General features: G+C 37.1%; 2 protein-coding genes across 2 annotated transcripts; both read left to right on the forward strand.

Moving 5' to 3' along the window:
* The first annotated feature begins 496 nt into the window (after positions 1-496).
* On the forward strand, positions 497-8,292 carry LOC121257383 (glucose-6-phosphate 1-dehydrogenase, chloroplastic-like). Its single transcript, XM_041158373.1, has 11 exons — positions 497-569; positions 691-922; positions 3,727-3,959; positions 4,088-4,182; positions 4,356-4,470; positions 6,069-6,274; positions 6,362-6,511; positions 6,601-6,721; positions 6,829-7,058; positions 7,143-7,343; positions 7,651-8,292. Exons 2-11 carry the CDS (start codon positions 724-726, stop codon positions 7,895-7,897), a joined length of 1,797 nt encoding a protein of 598 aa, XP_041014307.1. The 5' UTR covers positions 497-569; positions 691-723; the 3' UTR covers positions 7,898-8,292.
* Positions 8,293-11,002: 2,710 nt separating this feature from the next.
* LOC121257384 (transcription factor TCP20-like) lies at positions 11,003-12,173 on the forward strand. Its single transcript, XM_041158374.1, has one exon. It carries the CDS (start codon positions 11,155-11,157, stop codon positions 11,953-11,955), a length of 801 nt encoding a protein of 266 aa, XP_041014308.1. The 5' UTR covers positions 11,003-11,154; the 3' UTR covers positions 11,956-12,173.
* The last annotated feature ends 10,141 nt before the right edge of the window (positions 12,174-22,314 follow it).

Below are 22,314 nucleotides of genomic sequence, written 5' to 3' on the forward strand. Positions count from 1 at the left end.
TTTAAAGAGTAATGATATACCCACAACATTTTATACAACATATTGTACAACAATATATTAAATGAGAAATATTTTTATAAAATATCTTATAAAAGTAACATAATTTTACAAAAATACTATTTATTTAACACATTATTATATAATATGTTATATAAAATATTATAAGAAAATTATTTTCCATTTTTAAAACTTATACAAATAATTTCTCCATTTAAAAAAAAAAAAAAAACCGACCTAACATAAAATGACAAAAAAATGGTGGGCCAATTATTACGAAGACAATCATCATCGACTAAACAAGTAAACATTATTGTTCTTTTGCATAATTCGTTTGGTTTATAAATTTATCTCAATTTATTATTATAATTTTTTTAAATTTTAATATAAAATATAATAAATAATTTAATTTTTTTAAATTTTAAAATACTAATAATTTTAAAAATATTTTATATCTCTCGATTCCACGCACCTTAACATCTAAACGCAGCAGAACCCGTATTCCAATTTTCTCTCCAGACTGTTTGCAGGACAATACAGACTTTCGGAGATCTCAAGGCCCCTTGTAAGTTGTGACCCTTCGATGTTTTCCAAGTGGTCATTACCCTCTCTTCCTCTCTGCACCCTCTGAAACAGCATCGGACTCGACTCTCCCGATCCCATTCTTATTGAAAGTCTCTTTCTTTCTTTCAGTAGCAAACATTGGAGAGAGAGAAAGAGAGAGAGATGGCGACCCTTTCCTCAACCCATTGCCGTTCATATTCACCATTACCATCATCGTCTTATGCGCCATCTTCTTCTTCTTATTTATGCTTTAAGCTCGGTCATCGTCAGAGGGTATCGGTCTCTTCGAGTTCTAAACGTTTTCTCGAGGCTAAGGTCTCCATACAATCCCATACGAATTCTGTTGGCCGCACGCAAGATGGTGGGTTTCTTCCATTCTTCTTCTTCTTTTTCCCTAATTAGATTATTTCCGTTCATGAATATATCTCAGTATTTCAGTTTCCGATATTATTTTTTATTCTTGAAATCACCAATGCTCTGCCTAAATACGTAATGAGAATTGAAGGAGGACATTGGAAAGTGGAAGTTTGAATTTAGGTATGTTTTATTTTTTTTATAAGTAAAAATATTATATATGTCAATAGGAGTAACAAATACACTAGATATATACAAGAAAACAACTAGTACATACTAGAGGCCTCCTAAAGACCCAAAAAGTCCGTGAAAAACTACTCAAAATATATCAAGCCCGAATTGGAATTAAACACACCTCCCCAACCTCAATCCCAACCCCTTGTTTCCCGTAAGACTAATACTTCACCCGAAACTCCCTCTACGAGAATGTCTTCATAATGCCCTCCCTTTAGTCTTCTCTCGATTTGAGCTATCACACTTAGCATCGTAGTTGATTGTCTAAGAAAGACACTTTAACTCCCTGCTTTTTTTAAAACTTGATTTGGCTTCAAGCCAGTGGCTCGCCCAAATCGCAGTGAGTAGTGCTTTAAATTAGTCTTCACATATTCCATGTGAGAGCCCCATGATATGCTGAATCTCGTTAACCTTATGCTGAACTTAATCCGATGGTAAACCCGCTATATTGTTTATTGGAGGGAGAGAAACTAGGGGAACAACATTATCCCCAAACACATTATCCAACTGCACTCCTGACCCTAGACATTCCTCCTCACAAGACACTAACGACAAACCCATAATTTCCTCCCCGCCATATCCTGCATTCAAATCTCGAACTTCCTTAACAGCTATATGGTTGTTGTCCATTGTTGCTGTCACTATTAAAGGTTCCTCCCCTCCATTGACGAGGACATTGCTTGTATGTACTCCACTCCCTGATGATCCTTTCTATGCCACTTTGTCAGACCCTACTGCTCCCTCAAGAAGCATAGAACAAGTAGGGGAAGTATTACCTTTTGTTACCCCATTTTCATCTTCTAAAAGAGGCTCGTCAGTTTCTTCCAAAGTACTCAAGACCCTGGAAGGATCCCCATCTTCAACTGAAAGTGAATCCTGAAAAAAAGTACCAACCCCATTAGCAACTGATGACTGAGGGTAGTCAAACGACAAGTTACCGATGTCCTGAGTGACACCAGTGTGAACAGTGATGTAGGAGTCCAACGACCCTATCCGTGACGGTGTCGAAACGCCCTTTGCCGGCGCACTTGAGGCCTTCAAACCCATAGGATCTACCCCTCGCCCCCCTTGTCCGTTTTTGACCCACCACCCAAACCCACGACTAGGTTCAGCCCCTTATCCACTTTAATCATGAGATCACTCACATACTCCATAACTCCCGTCAATTGAGTTTTGACAGCCCATAAGACCCACTCCACTTCTCGTAATGTCACATGACTGCCTTTGTCTCCTACAAGTGTCTTACTCTTTCCTTCTACCATGGAGCCATTCTCGGCTGGACTACCCGCCAGTGACCTCAACACCGAAGCATACGAGGCACCTTTGACCAAGGAAGGCCTTCCCACTATCTTTCCATCAACAAACTCCCCTCTGTTTGGCTTTGGACCCAGTGACGCTTCAAATGGACTGCAGAAAACTTTTCCATCCAATACCATTTGCGCCTTTCGGAATCACCAACAAACCTTTCCTCCTTCCATTATGGAATTCTGAGAGTTGCAGAAAGCTGCCCCTTGCATTAATATGATGTTGAATGATGAGAACTCCATTACCCATCCTTAGCTCCCTAAAGAATCCTTCTTGATAGTTGAGTTCTAAACAATCCTATATCCCCTTAGCCACCCACGAAGCTGCCATCCCATCTAGACACATGAACTGAGCCATCCTTTTACTACATTCAGAGATGCGAAAGCTATTTCCTCCCTCTTTCGTAAAAACTGAAAGTGTTTTATTCCACCTTCAACCACCTCTCACCTTCCATCTGAGACGAATCCATGTCGCATGTCATCATCATCTGATCCCAAGTCACAAGATCATCTCCCAGGATAATCTCTCTTCGTCATCTCGAGGATTATATGAAAATAAAAAGCATATCAGAACCACCAGATTTGCGGCGACGAAAATGCAGATCAAAATCCCAATTGTTGGAGGGAGACTGACGTTGGAGGGACCTCAAAGGAGTCGTTGGAGCCCGTCAGTCTTGTCTGTGGTGGTGGTAGAGGCACAGGTTGTCGCCTCCGAGAAAGACAGAGAGAGAGTCTTGCGAAAATCCAGGTTGTCGGAGCCAGGACCTACGCTGGACTGCCCTCAGCGAAGTCACCGGGGTCCGTCGGCCTTGTCTATGCCGGTGGTGTGGTGTCACTCGCCGGTCTAGGGTGGGTGAAGGGTGGTAGCGGGTCTTCTCTCTCCATAGGGTTTTCTCTCACCATAGCCACAACGGTTACTTATTATGCGGAATTAGATTTATAATGTTCCAAATAGCTCCAATTATAACCTTGTCTAGTTTTTTGGAGTATGAGCATGCATATGGCTAGCGTTTAGGTCTGTTTTCTTAATCACTCCTCCTGATTAATATGGCATGTTTAACTTAGTAAGCCAGAGTCATCAAATTCATTTCTTTATAATCTATATCTTAGTGTTTTGAGTAATAAGAATGGCAATTGTTAAATTTATTTGGCAGAATTTGATACATGATTAAGCATGTTCCTAGTAATTGTCTATTTTGACGATGAGATCTCGCTCCTCTTATTTCTTTGGTTTTCTGATTTAATTTGTCACTTGGATGACAACTGGGTGTAGGAGCAGTGACAACTACAGTTGCACCGATTGAAAATGACATTCCTTTTAAGAAACTGAAGGATGGGTTGTTGTCAGTTTCATCTTCGGACGAATGTAAAGATGCAATGACATTTGATATCAATGAAAATGAGCCTACTGTCAGTATTACTGTGGTTGGGGCCTCTGGGGATCTTGCCAAGAAGAAGATATTCCCTGCACTTTTTGCACTCTATTATGAGGATTGTCTCCCTCAGGTTTCTACTTTTTGTTTGTTTTTTAATTCCCCTTGTGATATTCTCTTTTTTCGTGGGTCAGCATACTATCAGTGTATTCATCGTTGCGGTATTGTTTATTTTTAAAGTATCAATTCATTTCATTGCAGCAATTTACTATTTATGGTTATGCTCGGAGTAAGATGTCTGATGCTGACCTTAGAAACATGGTTAGCAAGACCCTTACTTGCAGAATTGATAAGAGGTAAACAGATCTTCCTTGACTTGAAGCTTAATTGGTATACATGTAATTTATCTTCAGGAATTTGGCTGTAAGGTATTGCATATTACTCCCGGTGTGGTCATTGGGTTTTTTGTTGCTTATTAAATATTTTGAGGTGTTTGGGTTGTCATATATTCTTTCTGCTGAATTATCAGGGAGAACTGCACTGAAAAGATGGAGCAATTTCTTAAAAGATGTTTCTACCATTCTGGGCAGTATGATTCGCCAGAAAATTTTGCAGAGCTAGACAAGAAGCTGAAGGAACATGAGGTAATTTGTGTGTGGCTGCACGTGATAAGAAAGTAGAAAGTTGCATGGTCATCTAACTTGGAAGTGGCTCATAACTGCCACGTGATAAGATAGTAGAAAGTTACAGGGTCATCTTAGGGCTTGTTTAGAGACTTGGAGTATCTCAGAATTCTGTGAATAGTAGTGAAATAACTCTTAGGGGTTGGCTCAAGTGGTAAAGGCCTTAACCTTGGGGTTATGCTCCCCCCAGGTCTAAGGTTCAAATCTCCTTAGGTGCAAAAAATTTCTAGGGGCCATCGGACTGGAAAATTTTCCGCTTGAATTACCCGATATACACTTGTGGAAAACTCCTTGCAGAGGGCCTATGCATCCTTGGGATTAGTCGGGACATTGTTCTCGGACACCTGGTACCAATAAAAAATAGTAGTGAAATGGTTTGAGTTAAGATTTGTATTTGGTTTTGGGAAATGAGAGAGAAAAAGTTGACTAAAAATATAATAAAGTTAAAAAGTTGTTTGAATATAATTTTTTAATATTATTTTTGTTGTGAAGTTTGTGAAAGTTGTAGTATTTTTGTGTTTTGTTTTGAAGTTTGTAAAAGTCGTATTAGTTTTTGTGTTTGGATAATGATTAGGTACTTGATTAGATGAAAAATTTGAAGATTTGAAATTGAAAAATATTTTGTGTTTGAGTAATATTTGAGAATGAAATTATGAAAAATTTTGAGAATTCTGTGTCCAAACATCCCCTTACTCTGGGAGTGGCTCTTACAGTGGTGTTGTTTACTGGCTTAATTTTCATTAATCGGGGTGTCTTTCTTGGATACCCCATTCTAGCAAAAGCTGCCAACACTCTTCGCACATCTATACATATATATTTCTTTTGTCATATTTGTCTACTCTGACTTCAACTAATTTTGGTATTTATATCTATTTGAAAACAGTTAATGCACACTGTATTGTACTGTAAGAAAATGGCATTTCATCTGTCAAGTACTTATTCTAGGCCTTTTGAAAATGCACACTAGAAGCTTGTAATAAAAAAAAAGGCAAAATTCCATACAATTTGAAGTTGTTGAATTGATGCCTTTCTGGAGCCACTGTCTTGCTGATTGCAGTACATTTTGCTCTTTAAATCCATTTATCAAGTGCCTCTTGGAGCTCAAGCTCAGTTATAGGAAGAAGCAGGACTTTGGCACACTTAAGTTGGTGTTACAATTAGTTGGTTGATAGCTGGGGGATACAATGTGGTTACTGTGAATATGATTTACGATACGGTAGATCTTGGCATTATCTGTGATATGAATTTCCTAGAATTGGTGTTCGGGTGGATCGGAAATGGTTTATAACTTCACATGTTATATGATCTCACAAGGTGTTATGTTGAAATGCCATCGTTATATCCCCAAATGCACCTGTAAAGTTTTCTTCTTTTTCTTTGTTTAAAGATTTGATGATCTAGTAATGGAACTGCAAACTATTTCTTCTTCAAGTTCAAGATATGATGAGGGAGCTTCTTTTTTTTCCCTCTGTTCCAATGAAATTCAATTATCTGCTCTTCCCACAACTTGCTTATGAATTTATGCTCAATTATTTGACAATGAGGAGGTGGTTCTGTAGGGTGGAAGGGTTTCTAATCGCCTCTTCTATCTATCAATACCTCCAAATATATTCATAGATTCTGTTAGATGTGCAAGCTTGTCAGCTTCATCTGGTAATGGCTGGACTAGGGTCATTGTCGAGAAGCCCTTTGGTCGAGATTCAGAATCCTCGGCTGCTTTGACGAAAGCTCTCAAACAGTATCTTGAGGAGGATCAAATATTCAGGTGAGTTTTTTCTAATTAAGGTTGGCTTTTATTATTATGAATAGAATACTGACTAAAATCTGATTGTGTGGTTGATTTCTTTTACAGGATAGACCACTATCTGGGGAAGGAGCTTGTGGAAAATCTATCTGTTCTCCGATTCTCTAACCTCATTTTTGAGCCACTATGGTCGAGGCAGTATATAAGGAATGTGCAGTTGATATTCTCTGAGGATTTTGGCACTGAAGGACGTGGAGGGTACTTTTCTGTATCTAGTAGACATTCGTCTATTTTTGTTTGTGAGAACTTAGTCTTTTTTTTTTTTTTTTTTGCTGGATTGAATCTAGGTACTTTGACAATTATGGGATTATAAGAGACATAATGCAGAATCATCTGCTTCAGATACTAGCCCTATTCGCAATGGAAACACCAGTTAGTTTGGATGCAGAAGATATCAGAAATGAAAAGGTTCCCCCAAACCCCTGCTCAAGAAAGAACCTGAAATCTGCTTATTTCTGATATGTTTTTCTTTGTTGTTTTTTGTTATGAAAATATAAATATTTCCCTGGTTGTAGGTCAAAGTTCTACGTTCGATGAGGCCATTACAACTAGAAAATATGGTGGTAGGGCAATACAAGAGTCACACGAAAGGAGGTGTTACTTACCCAGCTTACACTGATGACAAGACTGTACCCGATGACAGCTTAACTCCAACATTTGCAGCAGCTGCCCTCTTCATAGATAATGCAAGATGGGATGGGGTGCCTTTTCTAATGAAGGCTGGGAAAGCATTACATAATAAGAGGTGTGTTGTTAGGCAGGAGCTTCTGCGTCATATTTGTTTGTCTTGGACTGGATCATTTTATTTTATGTATTTCTTTTTACCCAGGGCTGAGATAAGGGTACAGTTTAGGCACGTGCCTGGCAATTTATATAACCGGAACTTTGGGACAGATCTTGATTGCGCTACAAATGAGCTTGTTATCCGAGTGCAGCCTGACGAAGCTATTTATTTAAAGATCAATAACAAGGTCCCTGGTTTGGGTATGAGATTGGACCGAAGTAACCTGAATCTTCATTATGCAGCAAGGTAATTCCTATTTTTATTTTAATTATTATCTTATACATGCCAAAACTGCTGTATTAAAGTCTCAGCCTAAAGTAGGTAACCTTTGTGTTGAAGCATCACTTCTGTTTTGAATGTTTAGCTTTGTTGATATTGAGCTGGATGCATTAATTGAAACCTTGAAACGTAATATAATCATCTTCGACTTTTATGTTATTTGTTGTTGATTTGACAAAAGGCTTGAAAAGTTAGCTGCCTATAGTGTTGGATTATGGTGCCACCATAAGTGATCTTTAAAAGTCCAACCAAACTCCTTGGCATTTTATTTTAGATATTCAAAGGAGATTCCAGATGCTTATGAGAGGCTTCTCCTGGATGCTGTTGAAGGGGAAAGAAGGCTGTTTATCAGGAGCGATGAACTGAATGCTGCTTGGGCACTCTTCACACCTCTGTTAAAAGAGCTCGAAGAGAAGAAGATTATACCAGAATACTATCCTTACGGTAGTCGGGGACCTGTTGGGGCCCACTATCTTGCCGCAAAATACAACGTACGGTGGGGCGATGGCGTAGATCAATGACTCTCAGAATGATTTGCCATTGTGAGCATAAAGCTTCAAGGTTCTTATTTGTTCAGGAGGGTGCACCAAATTGAAATTACCCGGGTGATCAGATGGAGAAGCTTAATTTACATGGTCCAAGGGACGCGGGGACTGTGAAATTAGTGACATGAGCAAATGTGATCCAGCTACTGAAGCAAAGCATGAAATTCTCTCGTTTGTCACGGAATCAGCATTTAATGAACGTGTAAATTGCCCATGAACGTATTTTCCCCATTTTTTATAACATAAGATTATTAGGCACTCATTGAAGTTACTTGTCAAAGACCCAAAAAATAAAAGCTTAGAACTTTTTGAAATGAATAGTTCTGTGATCTGCCATTGCAATAAATAGTTGAAATAAATATTTGGTTGCATATGTTTCTTCTATATGGCCTACTACTACCTACCTTAAGTTCACATTATCACCACCCAATGGTGATCTGTTCAATGCACTGCGATGTTTGTCTGTGTTTGAGTAATATCAATGTATACTTTGTTGCCTACACATCATTGAGCAAATCAAATTGTTTACTTCAGCGCATCTTGTAAAATTATTTTTACTGTAAAATAGATTTTTACCTACAACAGTTTGTGAAATATTTTTGTGAATCTAGCAGTACTTCTCAAACGAGATATTTAACTGGACATGGAAGAGGCCGGTAGATACAAAGAAGAGAGAGAGAGAGAGAGTAACCGAACATGGGAGGGCGTCTTTTGGCTGAGTGTTTTGAGAATGGAGAGAGAGAGAGAGAGAGAGAGAGAGAGAGAGTCAATGAAATCTGTTTAGGATCTTATCGTTTGTTTTCTTTTATTTGATAATGATTTATTCATAACATTTCTAATTACTAGAAACCTTTAAAGTCAATATATCAAATTAACTTTACTTGACATCAGATTTCAGCAAGTGTAAAAATATGTTTCTCAGGCCAAGTTGGAGCCTTGAAACTAGGGCTGTGCCATGTCATATAACAGAGACTTTAGCTTACCTCACCTCCATGCAACGATCTTTCCTGAATCCTGATTATCAAAGACCTCCGGCAACAAACTGTGCGAGCCATTGCCATTTTTGTTAGGGCTTGAGACATCAAAGGGTACAACAATCGAAGGTTCTGCACCTTCGTGCCACATTCATTTCATGATTATAAGCCTACACGTAAGGTTGCATTGTTTTTTTTTTTTTTTTTTTTTTTTTATCTTCAGGCTCTCTTTCTTTGTTTTTGGTCCTCATCATTGAAGTGTCCATAGATCATCCTCAACTACTTGATATCTGCAGCCAAAAGCACGAAAGTATATATACTTTTAAATACGTATACACGCCTTCCAAACTTTGTTTTTCTGCTGCCAAGAGAAGATTTCAAATGATGAGCCTTTTCACATAGGATTCCGCAATCAAACACAATCACTAAAGAATCAATAAAGCTACATATGTGTTTAAGAGAAGTTGGGTAATATGTCAAATTTTCAATGGTAAACTTTTGAAGGGACCTCTTTTGTCACCTTGGTGGGCAACACACGTGAGAAACAATTCAAGAAAATAATACAACTCGGGTAATGTATCTCACCTACCCACTATTATCAGCACGATTATTCTTTGATCTCCTCCAAACAAAGCAGTGAGAAAGGAAGAAAAGTCATCCCCATGCTCTTATGAAGCTTGTATCTGCAGCTTCCGATATATTTTCTCTGCAAAATAATGCACCTTTTATAATAGAAGGATCCTTCAAAGAAATCTACTATTAAATTGTCTTACCGTTTGCTTGAATAAGTTGGGTCAATGTTTAAAAAGAAAAGAAAAAAAGCCGAGTTTGGTCGATCATATTTTTTCTCAGTTAATTGGTCGTAAGAATGTGAAAGCATTTTCAGCTTTTATTGAACGTAGTTGCTATCATATGCAGAAAAAAGTGGACTACGGCTCTCATTCTAGCCTTAGAAATGTCAGTCCTTGTAGGGTGATACCATCGCAAGATTACATTCTTCTGTATTGATTCACCCATCAAGAAACAGTGACTCTCTGTCCCTATCTCTTATCTGCATCGATTTATATAAGTTAAAATTGTCAATCATATTTGCTTATCAAAATCTGCCTCATGTTTCAGTTTTGGCCTACAATTCCAACAAAATAAAAATAAAGCTTATCTGCAAGACTGCATGGCCCATTGCGTTGAACTATAATAGACTACCTACTAACTCTCGGCTAATATGATTGCATGTTTGATACAGAGTTGTTATCCGATTATCAGATGCAAAGCTGAGAGAAAGACTGTGAACCCCACAATATATATTAAGTATAATTGTTTGAGTAAATTTCTCTGAAATTATTAAATCACAGCTCATTGACATATTAAGAAACTCTAATTATTATTATTATTATATGCCCAAAGAACAAAACCCTTTAGCCATCACATCATTTTATATGCTCACAGAACCTGTTGTTTTCATATTACAGGACAGTTGGAACCCCAATGCCTTGCTCATGCAGACCGGACATAAATCAAACCTATTAGCAAATCACGTAACCATTTGTGGCACAATGAGCGCATGATTGCTCTGGTTTTCAATGACATGATTGTGATAGCGCTTATAAGGAAAACAGAGAGGCAACTAGTTTTTGGATCGAAGGAAATGGTGTTTATTGCTGTCCAAGACTAAGGAGATGGAGAAATTGACAATTAAGTGGGACTGCTTTCTTTTCTGTTTTCCTTTTTGGTGGGTCTTTAAGACATTAGAGTTGGATCCATGATGGCTGGAAAATTTTCACCTTATACCTATTGTTCTATTGCCACTGGACATAGATATCAGAACTATTTTGTTTATGCATCTAATCATATGATGTTTTGGCGGGGTTTATTGGGTTTCTTATGGCATGTTTGTGTGAAGACAATAGAAAGAGAACATAAGCATATTGTTTTCATTGAGCTGCATATCAAGTAGCACTATCCTCATATAGATCTTATCTTAAAAAATAAGGATTAGGTAAATTACACCCATTGTGGTCTAATTCTTTAGTTGATCTTAGCCGTTAAGGCAGGCAGATGGTTAGAAAAGTAGTATCTTATCAATTAAAATTATTATGGTTTGAATTTTTGAATACGAAAGCCAAATTCCATTGACAAATGACATTGAAAGGTCATCCAAGCCTTTTGAGGTCACCTTCCTCAATCATAGAGGCCCCATCTCATCCCTGTTCTTTTGGAACCCCGGTGCCCCCCCTCTCGATTTATCCCCAATAGGCAGACATGGCGGAGAACAAGCCTGCAGAGATCACAGACTTACAAATCATGATCTCAAACAAGGATGATAACAAGAAGCAGTTAGCTCCCAAGAGAAGCTCCACCAAGGACAGACATAAAAAAGTGGATGGTCGAGGGAGAAGAATAAGGATGCCAGCTCTATGCGCAGCAAGGGTTTTCCAGTTGACCAGAGAGTTGGGTCACAAGTCTGATGGTGAAACAATTCAGTGGCTTTTACAGCAAGCAGAGCCATCGATCATGGCTGCAACTGGTAGTGGGACTATTCCAGCTTCGGCTCTTGCAGCTGCAGGGGCCTCTGTTTCTGAACAGGGGTCTGTTTCAGCAGGTTTGGATAGAGTGGTGGAAATGCTAGGGCCAGCTATGGGGTCAGGAGGTAGGGCCAATTGGACAATGATGAATGGGACTTTGGGTAGGGCACATGTGTCAAGTGGGATGTGGCCCTCCGTTAGTGGAATTGGGTCAGGGTTTGTTCATAATTCAAGTCAGTCATCGTTGAACTTTGGCAGTGAAAACTGGAATTTCTTTCCTAAATTTGGGTTCCCTGGGTTTGAAATTCCTGATATGAATTTGGGTCCAATGAGCTTTTCCAAGATTGTAAGTGGAACAAACCGGCAAGTACCTGGTTTGGAGCTTGGTCTTTCGCAGGATGGTCATATTGGGATGTTGAATTCTCAAGCTTTGAGCCAGTTTTACCAACAGATGGGGCAGAGCCGAGGTGATGCAGGTTCTTTGAAACAGCAACCGGAACCTTCAGATAAAAATGATTCTGAAGGGTCAAGGCAGTAGAAGAATTAGGGTTCTAAGAGAGAGTGATCATGACAAGTAGCATATGATTAAGAAGCTGACTTGACTGTTATGGTTTCTTACCATTCAGGATGAGTTCAGTTTAGAGCTGAGAGAGTTGGAATTTACTTAAAAAATTTCTTAATATGTTTGGTGGTAAAAAACCTCATTTGATTTGCAGGCTTATTCTTCTTTATAAATGCAATAGCCTTCATCCTAGTCTAACATCAGGTTTTCACCATTTCTGTCTCAAGCTCTTCCAATGAGATTTCTTACTTTTGAGCAGCTAACTGAAGTGCCTACCTATTCATTCTGGCTTTTCAAGGCAGGATGACTACGAATAGAACAACAATGCATTAACTGTTTTGAGGTGTATAACTTCTTGTCAAGATCTTGAGCTGCTAGGAACTCTGTTATTTCTCTTACATACATAAATTCAGACCTGATCTGTTTTTAAAAATAAAACCCGACCATACTTGAGGTATAGAAGAGTGCGATCTAGATGTTTTTGCAAATTTGCACTAAGGCAGCAATTTCCCATCTAACTGTTCAACTAAAAAGTAGGTCTGCAATTTGATATCATTATTTTCTGGTTCTCAAAAAGGCATATTTTCTTGGATACTTTGTTTTTTTAACTTCTAATGGGAACAACATAAATCATTTCTATTCCCAACCCCCACGGCTTCCTGTTTCATTTCTGGAAAATTACCTCCTTAACTAGCTTTAACCAAAACATTGCCACCAGTGGCCACACGGACTCCAGGCGGTGAGATCCCGGTTTAAATAGAATCCAAGAAAATGTACTTCAACCACGGGAACTTGACCCTGCTTTAGGTTATTCTTTACTCAAACAATCCTTCTACGGACAGTCGGGACACTGAGGAATGTCTACATTAACCCAAATCTCAAATTTAGTGAAAAGGACTTCTTTTTTTCACGAGCAAGACGAATTTAACAGCCGGTAAATATGTGGAAGAGTTGACATTGAAATCTGGTAGCTTTTCGTTGTGATACACTGATACTATTCCAAGTAACCATTGGATGGTACTTGCCATGGAAAAAGATTTGCCACTCAGTGAAGTCCCTGATTTTGGATGGCCATGGAGAGGAGCAACTCACTGTTTAGTGGCTGAAAGATCTGCTTCCGATACAAACATATAAATGTTAGAAAAACTTGTATTGGCAAAAAAAGCAAACAGAGAAGAAAAATTGGTAACCCACCTTTGAGTTCCAAATTTGGTAATTTGCAGGACTCCCCACAGCCATGTTGAATATGGCGCTGCAAACTCACCCAAGTGAGCCCACAAACGTATTGAAAACACAAATACCCATAAAGGGTGTCAAAAGTACAGTACAGCAAACCCATCCTAAACCAAGGCCAACCCAATAAAGGGTTGGCCGGAAACAGTCTTTAGTCTTGGTGTGCCATTTGCATTTTCTAGACACCAATCGTGGCTGGAAAGCCCCATTCCCATGAGACCTGGCCCTTGTGGCTTTGGTAATGACACTACTGCCATCATCCTTCTGCAATAACCCTACTGCTTTCATAGTTGTTGTTCTTCGTTTTAAATTTTATCATTCTCATTTATTGACGTGGTACGTTTTAAGTTATCATTGATTTAAATGATTTTCATATGAAGTTACTTGAGATGAAAAATAACATTTTATTCTTTTTGTTACCATATCATAGATTCATATCACATCAATTGAGAGTAGGGGAGAGTTCGGTCCGGTCCGGTCCGGTCCAGTCCCAGGAGGTTTTGTGGACTGGATTGGACCTATTCGGTCTAGGTTTTTCCCACCTTGGACTAGACCGAATAGCCTAAGGACCAGTTCGGTCTAGTCCCATTCGGGATGGTTCAGTCCGGTCGGTCCAACTTTTTTTTTTTTAAAAAAAAATTGATTAATAAAAAATATTTATTTAAAATACTAAATTAAATTAAGTGACTTATTAAATGAAAATTACATAATAAATTGTATAATTCTAGTATTATATATTATAGTTATACATTAAAGAATATAATAATACATTGATCTAAATATATATAGTTATAGACTTAGTACCAATACTATAACTAATAACTATACTAGTAGTATTACTAATATACTATATGTTAGTGATAAATTGGTAATACACCACTAATACTATATTAAATAATACTTTATGTAGTTATAGTGATTTAATACTAACATATTAAGTTAACTATACTAATACTATTATAAATTTATACATATACTATAATTTATACTATAAGTCTTATTATATGTTGATATATTAATATATACTAGTACTATATATTATAGTTATACATTAAAAAATATAATACTTATGTAATATTGTGATATATTAATAATAAATTATATACAATTATTTATATAAATAATATATATAAATAATAAAATATATTTATATATTCGGTCCTGTCCCGGGTAAAAACCCTTGGACTGGGGACCGGACTGAATTCATTCGATTCTATATAATTTGGGTCCGGTTGGTTTCTCCGGTCCGGACCGGCCGAATCTCACCCCTAATCGAGAGTTTAAAAATCAACAACATCAATATGTTCTCTCGACGGATATTTACTCTTTGAACACTGATCTTAGGTGTTTAGTCATGATCACATCCCATGAGAGATGATATCTAAAAAGATATTGAAAAAAAAAAAAAAAACTAGTTCCAGGTTGAGGTTCATTCGTTCTCAACAGAATCTTATGCAATCTTGGGTTGGAGTGCTATCATTCTCATAGCTAGCTTTTGAATAAAACCAGCAAAGTGGTGATGAATAGTGCAATGCAGCAAGTGGCCAACTTGCTGGTTCAGAAACCAAAAAGAATTGAATAGGGTGGGTGGTCCAGGTGAGGCGGGGGTGAAAAATCCGGCCTGGACCACCCGGCCACAAGACTAGGATTTGAGGTTGCTAACGAGACTCGGTTTCTAAGTTTGATCGCTTGCTGCAGACTGTTGGTATTCACATTCACAACCTCTACGGACTACTAATCACAGCCATTCATCATTTTTCCTGATTTATAACAGAAACAAAATCCTAGTAATTAAACATGATATATATATATATATATATATATATATAACACATGTGATGCATGGTAAGGCTTATGTATGTATGGTCATTGAGCAGTGATGTGATGGCAAAGTGTGGTGTTCGTCCATGTTTTATGGTGTACACTTAAAGAGCTATGAGGAATAATACTGTTGGCCTTTGTTTCCCAGCAAGGACGTTCGAATCCTTTTCCTTGAATCTTTTTTCTCATTTATAATTTGGACTATTTTAAAACATCATGCATATTATATATATATATATATATATTTGTATAATATTTTTATGAGTAAAATGTAGGGGTGTCAATATGTGATACGACCTATTAACTCAACATGAATACGACACGATAAAAAGGGGTTAGGATTTAGCCTTAACGGGTTCGGGTAAAAACAGGTTGACCCGTTAAGAAAATTGAATTTACCTTTATACCCTTAGACTTAAAATTCAAAAACCCTAAACCTAAGTTACCTAACCCATGCCACCCCCTTACTTTTCTAACTTTTTCTAACTTTTCTTTTTCTCACGCCACACCCCCCCTCTTCGTCTTCAACCCATGGCCCCGCAGTGACTCCCTCTCCCCTTAGTTCTCATCTCACGCCGCCCCTCATCAGTTCTAACTCTTAAGTCTTAAGTTTCTAACTTCTCACGCCGTCCCATTCTTCGACTTCAACCTAGTACCCCATCGCCCATGGCTCCACCACGCTCACGGTGCCACTCTTGGCCTGCCTTTTCATGCCATCTAGTTCTCTTCAAGCCGTCTGTTGCCCACGCAGACTCAGAGTCACAGACTCAAGCCACTCGTTACCCACGCCGCGTCGCCCAATGTAAGTCAATCCAACCAAGATTTCTACTCTACCTTTACCTATTGTTTAGTTGCCGAGAAAAAAGAAAAAAAGATGGAATCCTCATGTGATTTCTTCTCTGGTTGTGTAAATTAGTTTGTCTATTTTAGAGTACCCTAATCATCTGGATTTGTAACTCGGTGGCTAGTCTTTGATTCCGGATTTGTGTAAATTTGATTCTGGTAAATTAGATCTATGATTTTCATTCCCAAATTCGAGAGCTTTTGCCTCAGATCCCTTTGTTTATTTCTTTTTGTCTTTTTATCTTTATAAATTTTAACAGATTTTTACATTTACTCTAAATCTGAGTACTTCTGATTCAAATATGTTGGACTACAAATTTCTCCTAAACTTGTACTTTGGATTTAGATGTGTAATAACTCTGTGGTATGTGTAATTGAAAGTATCTGGTTGCATTGGCTTCAGTAATGTTTTCATGTAGATCATTCTAAATAATCTGTCTAATGGATGAAATCGAATGCTTGTTCATTTGATGACCGTGATATGCAGTTGTGTTGAGCTTTCATTTTGGGTTAAAGAAGCTGATCATACCAAGCCAAAGCTCAACTTTTGGTATAATCACATGCTTTAGTTTGGATAGTCTTGGTAGTGCTTCTCAATTGGAGAAATATTTGATTTTTCATTCACCTCTGAGATAAAAGCATGCTAATGAGATAGTAATAGCTAATTTGGTATTTATTTACTCCTTATATTTGGTCATGCAACGCACAAAATAATGAAATATGGTAAAATGACATCATCCATCGTTTTGTAGACTCGTAACAAGTGAACATCCAATAGAATATATCAACTAAAGCATTTGATAAAGGATCTCCTATTGTCATCTCAAAAACCAGTTTTTCTTACAACTTCATCTCAAATCTCAAAGAGCATTATCCTAGATATCCAACTGCTTAATCACAACTAACATCTAACTTAGGCTTAGTTATGCCACATGAATTCTTCATTTGGAAGATTGATAAAAATCTCTGAAAATTTGAACATAGCATTATATAATCATATGCAGGCCAATTATAATGTTCTAAGATAAGGTTTTTATAATTCACCATTAACATTCATCTCTTGGTCCAATGAATTCTCCTTGTTATTACTTATTGCACTTGGAAAGGGTCCCCTGGCTATTTCTTTGAACCTTCAGATGCAATTTTTTGGAGGACCATTTTGTTGGTTGCATGATTATGTTGTGGTTCCTAGCAGTTCTCAGATATCTGTGCAGACAAGTTGTTGGTGAAATATGGCGAGGAGCAAGGTAATATTATTATTATTTTATTGAATAAATGAATGTAATTTTTCAATACAATAATGTTATTTGGTTATAAAACTCTACTTATGTCTTCTTCTTTTTAATAGAAACACAAGAAGAAGCTAAATTGGACAAGTTAACTGAAGATGTAATGGACTTGGAGAACAACAAAGGCAAAGAGGACGCTCTACTTCCTTTTTCAAGCTCTAAATTTGTTTAGATCTGTGTTTTTAATTTTTTATCATATTTGAAATTGTAACATTAATATATTTACAATGTGTGTTTTGTTTATTATATTTGAGATGTATTTTTTTTTTTTTGATAATGGGATGTAATTTTGATAATGAATATTATTACAATTTGTGTGGATCATATTTGTTTGCGTTGTAATTTTAGACTTATAGTCAGTTTTTTTTTTATAGATATTATTTATATTTAAATGTTTATATAAAATCAATCAGGTCAAATATGTCATATCGTGTCGTGTCTTATCGTGTCTATTCAACCCATTAACGTAAACGAGTTGAAACGGGTCGTATCGTATCAATTTATTTTTTTCATTAACGGGTCATAACGGATCATGTCGTATAAACCCGTTATTTTATCGTGTCGTGTTAAGATTTGAGATTTTGACACGAAATCCTTAACGGGTCGTGTTTGTGTTGACCCATTAAGTATAATGTACATACCTTGACATGATACGAACACAAATCGTTAATACAATTTGCCACCCCTAGTAAAATGTTATATATACTATACTCTTATTATTATTATTATTTCAATATTACAGTTTATATTTGTAACATTTTTTATCATCACTATTGAGTCGTGTCATCGATCAATCACACAATCATCTCGAATGCTAGCTAGCGCATGCATCAAACTTCTTATAATTTTCTCATCCTTTTCGATGCCCTTTTCCACTAGCTAGTTATATTCTCTCCTCCACTTCTTTCCTTTTGCCCTCAAATTTGGATCCAAGTAAAGAGTCTAACCCTAGTCAGTGTCACAAACTTGGCGAAGTAACGGTAATGCATGGACGTAATAATTCAAATGGAAAAATGGATTCCACGTAATTCTCAGCCCCTTTAAGATTGTTTCCCCCTTATTCCAACACTAAACACCAGAAATTATAGATGAAGATCATCACAAAAAAGTGTCGGAAACATATGAAAAATTAAAAACATAATAAAGCAACGTACGTCACTTCGTCATTAAGGTACTGTACTTGATAAACAATCAAGTCTTATCGCTTGTTGTACTCATTTTGACAGTTAATACTGTTATTACTGAGACAGAAAGGACCAATCAGACATTTCCGCCCAAATTTATTAAGACATTTCGGCATATAAAATTGCAAATCACTGCATGCTTTATACATCAATATCCTGGTACGTACGGAAATGTTGTCCCCTACGAATCATTTCTTTTTTTATTGTTTGGATTATTTTTTGGTCAAAATCGCATGTACAGTTTCATGGATTGGGCATCAAAATTGCAAAGTATTAAGTAGTATTTGTAGATAGCTTATTAAAGACAAAAGGGTCGAGACGACATTGTTTACTTTAGTCAGAACCTAATCTCAAAATTAAAGTGCGCATGTGCATGTGCATGTGCATGTGTGATATATCCTCATGATCCACAATCCAATCCCAAAGTAAACTCATTACAACCGCTCATTCTACTTGCATTTCTATTCGGGCAGTGCATATTAAAATCTTAAGAATCAATAATATTTGTTTGGTTTCAAGTTGGATGACTCATTTCAAGTAAATCAGACAATGTATATTCCAATATGATCATTGATCATAAGATGACACTTTCCTTCAATCTTTGAATTTGTTTTTAACATCATATAATCATAAAATGAAAACAAGTGTCATGTCTATAAATTAGGATGAGAGTGAGATAATAATATAGAATTAAGATTACTCGTGTGTGCATTAGATTTAATATAATATGATCAACGCAACATTCATTTAAAAAATATTATATCCCGAGAATGTACATTGCCACTTACAATTGTTTTAATATTTAGATTAGGGCATCATCTTCATTCTTCTTCTTCTTCTTTTGTTATGTATGCTTCATTCTCTAAAGCACTTGAATAGAGCAAATCTCGACTTCTCGTAGCAGCCTGTACTGCACCTTCTCTTCTTGGCTCATCCTGTTGTCATTTGATCTCGTGTTGTTTGTGGAGCCTTGCTATTCTTATGACAACTCAATTTGATAATCCGATCGGACAATGGCAACATACGACTTTTTGATGGATTTTCAATGAGACTTGGCCATGAGAAATTTTTTTGACTCTGTTTGTGACTCGAGAAACGCAAAATAGAAAGTTCACTCTACATTTGCACTACAGGTCTCTCGAGCGAAACTTAGATAGAGAGTTTGTAATTTTGCTTGACATATTGCTCGAGCAAACATCAAATAGAGAGTTCGCTCGAGACTTCGCTCAAGTGAATAACCCAATAATTGTTAAATTAGAGTTTTTGCCGTACAACCACATATATATATGTTTATTATGAATAGTATGACTATTTTGAACAGTATATTTTTGCCTCCAAAGTATAATTTGTCATTCCTCAAGATAATAAAATCATTTGCAGCGCTATAGATATAGGCACGTTGTCGAACCACATAAATCTCTGTATCTTATGATTGATTTCTTGTTTTACTTTATTTTCTTGCATGGTTTTTTCACAACAACTTACTCTTGCAATCCCTTTACCTACAATTATTCCCTACACATGGTACTATATTTCTCAATCGATTGTAGAGAGTTGCTGAAATAAATGACTCATCAATGATTGTGGTTTGCAATTAGCTCGTATGATCAGACGAGTCATTATGAGAAATTTGTATTGGTGCAAAAGGGGTTACAAAAGAGAAAATAATGAGAGAAAAGTTTGCTTCGAGACACGTAACAATGTTGCTTTCCTTAAGATAATATTCACCCCCACCAATAATGGTATGCACACGAGTTACAAGTAAATTTGCCTCAAAGGTACAATTAAACCCAAAACAAATTTGTTTATCTAATTGCATATGTACACATGAAATTAGACCCCTAATACCCTCAGGTTTTGCTTTTCAACCAAGAGATTACAAAACCGTTCTTTGCAAAATGAACAGATCCTAATAATAAGTTTTGAAGAAATGCAAACTTTTGAGAGAGAGAGAATCTTGAAATTACCTTCTTGAACTCTTAAATTCGTAGGATAATGGGTCTATTTATAGATAACAAAAGGATGTGAATGAACTTTTCATTAATTTTTCTAAAATCTGGTACGAACATGTATATTTATTGTGCCTATAACCAAGTGACACAATAATTGGACCTAGTCCAATGGTCATGTTGCTTCTTCTCTAAACAGCTTGCGTGATTTGGGAATTTTATTTTTTCCATGCATTGTCTCGCGCTTGCGCCCCTTGACGCGTTGCAGCGCTTTGCACATGAGCGCTTTGGTGCTGGGCCACATGCCATGGTTTGCGTGGAGCTGGGCTCGAACCTAGCCCCACGAGTAAACCTAGAGCCTCAATACCACTAAATAAATCCCAAAAATAATTCACAACTATTTTCTTTTCAAGATAATTCACAACTTCCAAAAATAAATCCCAAAAATATTATCAATAATAAATATAATATATATTATTTTAAAAATATTTCCAACAATTTCTATACTGATATAGAAAAAAGAATTCCTTCTTTCAACCCTAGTTTTTCATGCAACTTACCTTGGTACGTTCATCAACATTGTTAAATCCATGTGACATTCCCCGAAATGCCCAGACATGAATGAGACAAGTACAACAAAGAGCCACCTCGCTTATGTGTCTCCTCATTGTGGCTATGATATATCATGTGCAGAGCAATGCAGGACAAACAGTCAAGGCCAGTGGCATTTATTTGTCTATGTATCATCGTGTCATTCTCATTGTGGCGCTCTTGATCAGTTTCCCCATCTGTTGTTTCGGCCTTTATCATATGCTTTTGTTGTACGTTGGAGTAACACCAGAAAGGCGAAATATCCTGCACTTGATGTTGCGAACAACAGGGATTTGTGGGTGGCTAACATCTCCCAAATAAGCCTTTTTTCTTTTCAAGAGGCACTTTATTTTCCAAGCACGGATGCTTGATCAAACGGTGCAGATCGCAAGTGGAACAATAAGATTGCAATTATTGGAGTAGTACTTTTTATGATCTACAGAACTCAAAAGTTCTTGGCTTCATCTCCCACATTTTATATTATACAGAACAAAGAGTCCTCCCAGAGTTCCACTCCCTGTTTACTCTAATATAGTAGTACTACGTACTCTTCAGTCTTCATACCTGTGAGGAGCTGATCATATGGGTAACCATACCTCCAAGTAGATGGGCAACAATAATAAATAATAATAAAAAGTTGGTAAAAAGAAAAACTAATTTTAAAGTACATGATGATCATTATCTTTAAGATCCACCACAAGATGATTTTGCCTTTTTTTTTTTGTTTTCAATTTTTCTTATCTTCGAGTTCGCGGGACTAGGCCGAGTGTGATTCTAGCAGCAAGTAGGGCAAACAAATCATTTAGATCTGGACTTGGAGGCAATGGTTGCTTAAGCGTAGAGGTTGCTCGATCTATGCCAAGGTGGGGGGTGCCTGGCCTCAAGCCTGAACAGAAATCCTACTAAACTGATTTAAATCAGCTGAAGAGAGTTTGAAATCCTACTGGGTTTTAAATGATAAATGTGACACATGCTTACTAAACCAAAGGGTCCCCAAAAAGCAAAGCAAATCTTACTAGATTTTTTTTATATGGAATGACAGCCAGGGTAGGGTGCCTCTGATAAAGACCATAATAAACACAGTCGCTGGGGGCCAATATGGCCAAACAGACCCACTTGATCAGGGAAGAATAAACCTTATAAACCCTAAAAAAAGCCACAAAGAGGCTGAAATAGACACTCGAGGTTCTTAACCAAAGGTAAGAGTGTGTAGAACCGCCCTGTGAAAGAACGCAAACCCTAGACAAAGACAATAGATCACATGAGGGGATGAGTCGGATGACTGACCAGATGTTTACAGGGGAAGTGGTGTGGGGCCCATGTTAGCAGGGACAGGCCGGCATGACAGTCCCATGCCCTCCTCCTCTTTTTTTTTTTTTTTTTTTAATGTTATATGTGCTCTCTCCTTAAAATTGCTAATTTGTT

The sequence above is a fragment of the Juglans microcarpa x Juglans regia genome, chromosome 3S (genome assembly GCF_004785595.1).
Source record: "Juglans microcarpa x Juglans regia isolate MS1-56 chromosome 3S, Jm3101_v1.0, whole genome shotgun sequence".
In the NCBI taxonomy this organism is placed as follows: Eukaryota; Viridiplantae; Streptophyta; class Magnoliopsida; order Fagales; family Juglandaceae; genus Juglans; species Juglans microcarpa x Juglans regia.

Bases quoted from the DNA above. Each gene is read 5' to 3' on its own strand.
- LOC121257383 (XM_041158373.1), top strand. From the start codon at position 724: ATGGCGACCCTTTCCTCAACCCATTGCCGTTCATATTCACCATTACCA. The intron at 923-3,726 runs GTGGGTTTCTTC...AACTGGGTGTAG, and splicing joins TGTTGGCCGCACGCAAGATG to GAGCAGTGACAACTACAGTT. The intron at 7,059-7,142 runs GTGTGTTGTTAG...CTTTTTACCCAG, and splicing joins AAAGCATTACATAATAAGAG to GGCTGAGATAAGGGTACAGT.
- LOC121257384 (XM_041158374.1), top strand. From the start codon at position 11,155: ATGGCGGAGAACAAGCCTGCAGAGATCACAGACTTACAAATCATGATC.